Consider the following 9,726-nt stretch of genomic DNA (forward strand, 5'->3'; position numbering starts at 1 on the left):
CTGACACAGAGAGAACCTGTATGTGTTGAAAATGCAGTAAAAAAAATAATAGAGATGAGTTAGTATCTTTCACAATTTCAAGTTTTTATGTCTCAAAGAACATTTTTCTTTATGGTCTTTTATGTATTTTAATGCATTTTTTCTATCATTCTTTTAGTTCCCACTGCAAAAAGCTGGTTTGTGTCCGCATGAAAACATCTTTTTTCATCTTTTTATCAGTATTTTCATATTTTTTTTTCAAATTCTCAGTTTATTAATCTTTTTTTTTAATTAGTGGCAATAATAAAGGAATAATAAAGGAATGTTATTTTAAATATTCCAACCTCGTGTTGTGGCGACTTTTCAAATGAAGGAACATACATCTTAGAATATCTTCTCCTCATTTTCCAGGTGATCTGTTTTCTTAAAAAAAGGAAGAAATATACTGAGTTTGAACAAAAAAAAGAGGAGAAAGAATTATCTCCGTGCAGCAGAAGTCATGTCTGGTCTGTGATTTGCATTATGGGCTGTAACTGACAAGATGAACATGTCTGAATAATGTTGCCCTGCTGGCCCCATCGTACTAACAGCGGCTCATACTCGATCTTTGTAAAATGTTGTTCGAATTTGTGGATTTGCTGTGCAGTTTTGTTCAAATCAAACCTTTTTTCGTGTGTGTTTATCGCACTTAGAGGCTAAAAATTCCTATTTATTAATTTTGTCATTTTTTTTTCTGTCTTGCAGTCATGCAGCTGGCTATGATAGTGACCCCAGCACCCCGATGGTGTACAGCTGCAGCACGCAGTACCGCATACACACACACGGAGTCTTCCGAGGCATTCAGGTGGGACTGTTGCTGCCGCACACACAATCTTATTTTACATTAAGAGGTCGTCGCGGGGTGAAACAGATCCTACGCACATTTACTGTACACCTTCACTGACCCACACATGCCTGAAAACCATGAGTAATGCAATAATCAGGCTTTATCAGCAAAATGCTGAGATGTACCAGAGCACCGACGTGCACACAAAAACCTTCACGTACGTGCCGTGCACTAAGACAGAATGTATGCTTTTCACGACTCCATTTGCAAACTCACATGGGGCTACGCTGTAATGTTACAGCTTCCATAGGAGGATCTTCATGTTAATAAATCATTAGGTCTTAATTATTGTCTGTCAGCGGCTCTAAAGGACAGGGAGCAGGAGATTCTCCAGACCTGCTGCGGAGGCCTTTCTGTCAGGACTCTGCTTCATTTGTCACCATGTTCCTTTCTACAAAACAATAAAAAAACAGCTCTCAAACCTTCTGAAGTATCATTGAAGAGCTGCTAAATATAAGGCAATTTATTGAGGGAAAATTGTGTTTTGGAGGTTTTTTACCTGTTTTTGTGGTGTTTCTCTCATAATAGAGGACATACGTAAAAATAAAAAAAATTTATAAATTACATTTCTAAGGATTTCTTTATTTAAATCATTAAGAATCAGGAGCAGACAAAAAATGGAGTTTGAAAAGTTAGGGCAGGCCACAACTCGCTGCGCCAAGCTCTTAGTAACAGAGAAGGGAAAGGGGGCGGAGTTGAACCACACCAACAGTCCCGCCCACAACTCGAGGTAAATTTCTCATAAACTCCTGTTGCTCTGCAGAAACTATGTCCTTAAAAAAGACTGCTTTTTTATTATTATTTGGACTATAAACAGCATAATCACAACTACAACTAGTAAAGACCCCTAAGAATGTTTTTTTAAATAGATCAGAAGATGATTGAAATGAGACTTTAGGCTTTGTTCCACATTTATTTTAGAATTTATCTTAATTCACAGTTGTTATCAATAGCTGTGTTTCCATTCATTATGAAATTGTATTTGCTATGATAAATTTTCCCCAATAGAAATGAAAAAACTCACATTTATCGAAAAACTTTTTTGCGCTTGGAGGAGGTGGTTTTTGAGGAGCTTTGAGATCCACATATTTCGCAAAACTGCGTCGGAAACACTTTTTTCGAATTAAATGAGTCAAGTAACCAGCAGGGGCCACAAGAGGTCCCACAGCATCACACAGCTCAACAAAAGTTGAATTGTTGGTTTCACAGTTCCTCTGTGAAATCAACAATTTCCCCAAATCATTTCATCCGTAAAGCTGCTCCCTTGTAGCTCCCCACTCTATGGTCTGAATAAGACACGACGTCTCCTTTGATAGATGATGATGAACGCTAGTGCAAAAACAAGGAATTTGACTGTATCTGCTGTAAATCCAAGTATTGTTCACATCCATCACCATGTTTTAGAATGATTTGTCTCATGAATTGGTTTGTGTTTATTTGCATAATTATGATTTGATTGAAACAATGTAAATACAAAATTGTGTTTTTTTTGACATTTCTGAATTTGGATAAAGTTTTGTGCATATTTGTCATGGAAATGCAGTACTGACAGTACAGTGGAAAGGCATTGCAATTCTCCCCACAATAATGCTGCTTCTCTTCTATTCACAGTTTGGTTGATCACTTTTGCATCACTGAGATGCTCAATTTAAGGATTTGGTACCAAAATGAACCAGAAAAAACCTTCATCAAACGTTTCTGTCTTTGGTCTCACAAACTTACCTTTTTTACTTTTTTGACTTCCTTTATGGTTTCAAATTTTGACCATTTATTATTACAGAAGGTCCTAAAAAGTTTATGCAAAGTTCGAAAAGAAATTAACACACATTTGAAAGCCTTGACAGTTACTTTTTGATGTGTTTTTTAAAAGAAGTTGATGTTGAGTTGAGAATTTATTAAAAGAAATAGGAAGTTTGTGAAAATTCAGGAAAAATGAGATGCCTAATCAATGTGACAGCAGATTTGATGTTGGGCAAACTTCACCAGGAACTGATATAAGTCATAATTGTTACAATTAATACAAGAGCAATTTTCAATTTCTTTAGTCACAAGTTACAACACTTAATCTCCGCTGAATTTTCTTTCTCAGTACAGTAATAAACTTGAAAACCCTTCAATATACAGTATGTCAGTCAAATGTATGGGACATTACAATTGACAATCTTCTTTATCATTATCTGGATTGTTTTAGACTAAACCAACATAATTTAAAAAGCTCTGTGTGATGTTCTATGCTTTTTCATGACTTTATGAAGATCCATGCAACATCTCCATTATTAACCAGTGTTCATGCTGCGCAGAATATTGTCAGTTGATACAGTTAAAAGAAAAATTACCAAACCCCAATCCGATTTTTCTATTTTTTTCTGTTCCTGAATGTTCCATTCATTTGCTGGTTGCAGGAATGCTGTGACTATAAAATTTGACACCTATTGATGTAAATATGCATCAAACCTCTTCTGCTATAAGCTGAACTTAATATAGGATCAACTTAAATGCAAAAACATTTGTGACTTTTTTTCATAATTGAAAATAAATCCATGCATCAGAGTGTTTTTTTTCTCTACAAATTTGGTTCATTGTGTCATCCATCCATTCATTTCATATACCAGCTTTTCTGGTCTGAGTCGTGTTGTTGCTGGAGGCTGTTCAGCTGATGTTTGACAGTTTGCCAGTCCATCATCCACCCAAAAATAAATACTTTAAAAGATCACAAGTTCTTTAGATGTGAATCTTCCAGAGCAAAAAGACAAAAGCAGGCCCAACACCAGGAAGACTTTCAAAATAAAAGAACACTGCACTCGGAATACAAGAAAAATGTAAAATCCAAAACAAAAAATTTCAAATAGTATTGGCTCATCTAGGAGGATATTCACTCAACAACAGTTGCTAATACTGATGTTTATATCTTTAATAATACTCATTATATTATAATTAAATTTGTTATTAATATATTTTCTTGTTGAGTTCCTTTTATACTTTAGAAAAGACATTAGTGTTGCAAATGTCAAAATGTCAAATCAAATCAACTCTAACTTTATTTAGCACTTTCATACATGGCAACACAAAGTGCTGTACACCAAAATCAATAAAATAACAAGCAAATGAATTTCTAAAAATATTAACTTGAGCTAAAGTCCAAGTTAAAGAGATACGTTTTAAGCATTTTAAAAATATCTACACTCTCTGTTAAACTTGAGCAACATTTTTAGTAATCAGGTCTTCTGAAAACATAAGTTTTTTGTGTTGTGTTGTTTTTGTTCTTGCTAAAGGTTAACAAATGAAAAATGTATCTTTGATGTAAATAAAGTAAAAAATAAAACAACTGTCTCACTTTCAAGGCTGCACAATAACTCAACATTTACTATAAACTCCGATCACTTTTAAATGTGAATTTGAAATGTTTTACTCTGTGAATTTTTGGTCTCCAGTTTGCATCAAGTGCAACTTTAAGAGTGCAAGCGGCAACGACGCTGACCTCTGAGCGCCGTGTGATTATTATGCTAATCAGTGAGGAAATTAGGAGCAGATGGCTGGAAACAGATGAGATACAGGCAACACGGGGGAAGGAGAAAAAAGGTGCAACATTTGAAAGAAAGTGGAGATAAGGGAGGAAAAGCTGTCAGAACTGAGAATAACATGATGATATTAACTTTGGCTTTACATGTTAGCTAAAATGCAAATGTCTGCATCGTATCCTGTCTTTGTCCTCAGGCCAAGACTGCACGGAGCAGTGGGTTCTGGGATGGGGCTCTGCCTAGAAGGCATGACTAACGGCTCCCTCTGGGCTGAACTCGCTCTGCTAATTCCAATCTCATGAATACGGGACTGTTTTATTAAAATTAACCCACAATCAGACAAATGACATGCCCGTATTAACACACAGGGCAGACTGAATTACAGGTTACTGCTCCAGTAGTAAGGCCTTCGTTTAGTCCAGCTTGAGTGATTTAAATGTGTGTGTGTGTAGGATGTGCGGCGGGTCCCCAGCATCGCTCCTGCTATAGTTCGCTCAGAAAGCAGTGAGAAGCGGCCGTTCATGTGCGGCTACCCAGGATGCAACAAGCGCTACTTCAAGCTGTCCCACCTGCAGATGCACAGCCGCAAACACACAGGTGAGCACAAATACCGGCACAATTTGGCTAGAATGTTTTAACAATTTAGTAATTTAGCATCTTTAAAGACCCACTCCAATGAAAATCACCTTTGTTTCTGTTTTTGTGGAGCAAGAATGCGTATTCTGATGAATAGAGTAACAACTGTTTATTTTTTAAAAGAAGTTTATGGGATTTTGGCTTCTTGGGACCAGCGGGTACTTCCTGTTTGGAACACTAGGGGGGAGGGGTCATTCAGTCCAGTTCTCAGATACAGTCATTAATTCAAATTAATCCAGATTCTCAGAGTTCTTTATTCTGTTGGATTTTTTTGCACTTTTTTAGCAATTCAACTGATGATAGGGAGATACATGAATGTGCTTTGTTCTGCTTGTAATGATGTTCCAAAAGATGAACAGTAGTTTTCTATACCTCCAGTATTTTGGGATTCTGAAGTTCTGTTTCACTAGTGCTACGAACACATCAAGCATTTAATTCAAAAACACACTAAAGAACAATTCTTTAATGCACTTTTACCATACGGTTTTCACATTGGACAGTCGCTATACGACAGTATGAAGAAGCGTGGTGCAAATGTTGAAGAAGTGCAGGAATATTGATTCAGGTTTTTTGCTTTTCAGCTTTATTCCAAAAAAATATAAGAGTAATAATTCTGGGTCGGGCACAAACCACAATTATTAATTTCTCCTTCATGATCAATTTTCAAACAGTTGGCACTTCTATGTCTTGAAAAGGACTCTACCCATAAGTCACTACGAATCCAAGTCTGATTGTTTCTGAACATTTGGCACTATTTCAATGACTGCATGTTTTGTACGTAGAGCGTAAAAGATGACTTATAAACGTTCGTAGCAACACATGAACTTGAGAGAATGCAGAAGCCCAAAAGAGCTTTTACTGGTACCCAGGTTTAAAAACTTTTCATTGGAAGTGGCCGCTTGAACGTGTTTCACTAAGCGTGTAGTGCGTTCAAGAACCCGTTCTACACGCTTATATGAACACGCATACGCTGGTGTTCACACCGGACACACAGGGAGGAGATCCTACTTTTTTTGCTTTTCTACAGTTTGCTACCTCTCGTCTGCCACCTACAATAGGCAGAGGCTCAGAACAATAAGTCAAAGCAGTGCAAATCCCAAAATCTCCAGACTTTTTGTTTTCACAGCTCTGTTCCTGTAATTGTCCGTCTTGGTGTCATAGTAATCCGAACGGGAACAAACCACAGTTATTAAATAACTATTAATATGCAATTTATGCAGTATGCAGCTTAAAAAAAATTTGCTGACAAGTAGAAGAACAGCATCTGAACTATTATTAATAAAAAAAATCCTTGCATCTAGGTGAGAAACCTTACCAGTGTGAGTTCACGGACTGCGGCCGCCGTTTTTCCCGTTCTGACCAGCTCAAAAGACACCAGAGGAGGCACACAGGTTTGATCTGTTTCACTCAGTCTGCCTCTCTATTTTCTAATTCCTTCTTTTACTCTTTATTCTTCCCCCTCTCTCTCTTGCTGCTCCACTTTGCTGTTTGCATGACAGTTACTTTTTGAACAACAAAGATTGTTTTGCTCTGAATTTGACTAAGTCTTGGCCAGTGGATGGCATGGCTTCCTTCCCTGCAGGTCTTTGCTCTACTGTTTTTCTTCTATCTCCCTCTGTGTGTTTTTGTGTGCGCGTGTGATGATGAACATGTGTTTTCTGTACCGCCTGTTTGTTGAATGTGTGTGCATGCTTACTGTACATGTGTTTAGGAGTTAAACCGTTCGAATGCGAGACGTGTCAGAGAAAGTTCTCTCGGTCTGACCACCTTAAGACACACACACGGACTCATACAGGTAAAACAAGTGCGTAAACTTTTATTTTTTCCATTTCTTCTGCATTTTTATGTAGATTCATACAATTTTAATGTAGCTACATCAGATTAAACGTTAAGCATTCAAATTGCAGTTTCCTATTATGTTCATGCTGACTTGATTTTTTTTTTCGTCCCTTCCCTCCACTCGCCAGGCGAGAAACCGTTTAACTGTCGGTGGCCGAACTGCCAGAAGAAGTTCGCCCGGAGCGACGAGTTGGTGCGACACCACAACATGCACCAGAGGAACCTCACCAAGCTCCAGCTGTCCATCTGAGCCTCTGCAGATTCTAAGTTTTAAAGGTTCTCCAGTAGTGTGTGTTCTCCATTTTCATTCAAGTCACCCCCAAAGACGCACATTTCTGTAACACCCCCTCAGAGCAAGTCAGTCACCTAACTGAGAAGTGAAATTTAACGTTTCTGCAAACTTTTTACTATATTAGTTTCCCACAACTCATTTGCTGAAGTTGGGTTTTAGAACGACAATGGAGACTTAAAAATAATCTGTACATTTGTCTTGAGAAAATGTCATCATACGTGGGTTTTAGCTTGATGTTCATCTCTGAAGAAATGTAGAAACCTTTCAGATTTATGTAGCATCCTACAGAGTATTTCCAGCTGAAGTCTACAGACAATGTTTTTTGAAAATATAAATGTCCCAAAATAACTGACATTTAAGGAACATTTTTATCTGTTTTTTGTGAAACTATTTAGAATATGCAGGAATAAATTCTGGTTTGCTTTAAAGACCCACTCTGATAATCTTGAGCTATTCTAACAGCGTTCCCAGTGGTCTTTTAATTAGGATTATGATGTTTTTAACTAAAATCAAAAACCTGTGTTGTTTTCTAGGACATAGTTTCTGCAGAGCGACAGGAGTTTATGTGGAGAAAACCTGCCTTCCATTCCTGTTGCTGAGAACTTTCTGTTTACATGCTCTCCTGCTAATTTACAGCCCTCGCAATCCCAACCCAAAATTATCGGAGCAACAAAAACGCGAGCAATATTGAAGCTTTTCAGCCGTCCAGTTTTGATGCCAGTGGATGCATCAGAATGGAGTGGAGCAGGGAGCTTGTGTAATTTTTACGTAACAAATTCAAATTTTCAAAACTACATTTTTTATCTTCTCATAAATCATAAAAAATTGAATAAATAGAAATGCTTAATTTTTTCTTATATATGTCCTCCATTGTCGGTAAAATATCACAAGAACATGTTAAAATCACCAAAAACATGTTTTTCATCAGAGTGGATCTTTAATCCCAGAATGGAAAAATCCTTGAAGAAAATTGTATTAAATAATTGGCAAAAAAGTAAAGCATGGAGTGGAGTTTAATGCACTATTTTGGTATTGTTTATATAAAGAAGTCAAAATAGAAAAATAGATATAAGGCAAAAATGTATATTTTATTTGTATAAATTCACCCTGGCAACTAAATCAATGTTCGCTCTGAGGGAAAGACTAAATTTAATTGATCTGTTTGAAGGTTAAGCTGAAATTTTCTGTCAAATTCTTTATTTAAGTGAATTTTGAAACAGATTTCCAAACAAACTTTAAAGCTGTTAACCTGCAGGTTTTGCTGAACATGAATCCGGTTTCAGATCTCTTCACTTAGAATGAAACGTTAGTCCCGCCGCAGCATTTATCAGAGTTCATACGATTCCATATTGTAGATTCAGGCAAATGTAAATATAAAACCAACGCTTCAAAATGTAATGATGTTCGGTGAGGTCAAAGGTCGCCTTGTTCATGTTGTAAATATCTCTTAGGTGAATCTACTTTGAGAAGTCGTATTTATTCAACGCTTTGTGGAGTAAGATTTTTCACTGGAATAATTTGAGGAAATTTTATGTTTTCTCCTGTAAACTCTCATAAATGATTAACTCGCATTTTTATTTTTTTTTACTTTCAGAACTTAAAAAAAAAAGTTGAATCTTTGACGCTTCATTTTGTGTCTTTCTGTATGTAAATACAGCATAATTGAGTGTTTTCAAGCTTTAAAATATGCCTGCTGGGTCACACTGGCCCTGCGGCCCAGACACGAGCATGGAGATGTAAATAATCCTTCTTCACCGTGGAAATGAGCTCTCTGCATGGGGAGAAGACATCTAACTTAAATGATATCTCTCGTTTGGATGCAGAAACTGTTTATATTCTGTTTTTGTTCTTTCCCTGATGTGTTATTATTATATTTGGGTCACACAAAAAAAATGTGTGTGAAACATTTTGTACCCAGAGGTTTGAGATGATGGAAAAATGATGGTTTCTGTCTGTTAAATATATTGTGACTGTTTTTCTACAAATCAGGTCTCCAATTCACATGTGTCTCTTATGTTTTGTGTTCATAAATTCTCCACCTGAACATCCGACTGTGACCATAATTTCACTTTTAGTACAAATGTGATCATATTTTAGCTTAACAAACTCAAAAAAAAAATTAAATAATTTTGTTAGAGTTCATTTTTAATCTTACTACTTGTCTACATACCAACTTTTGTTGTGTACAAGTAAAAAAAAAAGCACATTTATTGTTGCAAAAATTACAAAAATGCTCATTAAATCTTTTAGGTGTTTGGATGTGACTTTAGGTTTACAAACTTCACTTTTTTTCTTTTGCAAAGTTTTTCTTTTTTTAGTTCTGCTCTATTTAGGATTTAACTGTACTTTTCCTTAATTAAAAAATAACTTTTGATGCTTCTTTAAAACTATTGCACAATCAGAGTACAGTACAGCACCATCCACTTTCCTCTCTTTATCTCTCACCAGATTCCTCAATGCATTCCTTGGCTCTCCTCTAAGTGAAAAAAAGATAAAAATTAATATGTTTTCACTCCAACTAAAATGAGCACTCTGGTATTTTCTAAATCACTGTTTACAGTTTCTGAGATCCAAAG

At 36.3% G+C, this 9,726-nt stretch overlaps 1 protein-coding gene across 4 annotated transcripts in view; it reads left to right on the top strand.

Moving 5' to 3' along the window:
- Positions 1–9,194, top strand: part of LOC112152632 (Wilms tumor protein homolog) — a 29,329-nt gene extending 20,135 nt beyond the window's left edge. For 2 of the 4 annotated variants that reach the window (XM_024282321.2, XM_024282324.2), the window contains 5 exons: positions 724–823; positions 4,836–4,980; positions 6,321–6,410; positions 6,731–6,814; positions 6,987–9,194. In XM_024282321.2, coding sequence (XP_024138089.1) covers positions 724–823; positions 4,836–4,980; positions 6,321–6,410; positions 6,731–6,814; positions 6,987–7,108 — 541 coding nt within the window. In that variant the 3' untranslated portion in view covers positions 7,109–9,194. Of the gene's footprint in view, positions 1–723; positions 824–4,835; positions 4,981–6,320; positions 6,411–6,730; positions 6,824–6,986 lie in introns of all 4 variants that reach the window. The other 2 variants (XM_036212487.1, XM_024282322.2) reach the window with 1 other exon arrangement.
- The last annotated feature ends 532 nt before the right edge of the window (positions 9,195–9,726 follow it).

This window comes from Oryzias melastigma, linkage group LG6 (genome assembly GCF_002922805.2).
Source record: "Oryzias melastigma strain HK-1 linkage group LG6, ASM292280v2, whole genome shotgun sequence".
Taxonomy (NCBI): Eukaryota; Metazoa; Chordata; class Actinopteri; order Beloniformes; family Adrianichthyidae; genus Oryzias; species Oryzias melastigma.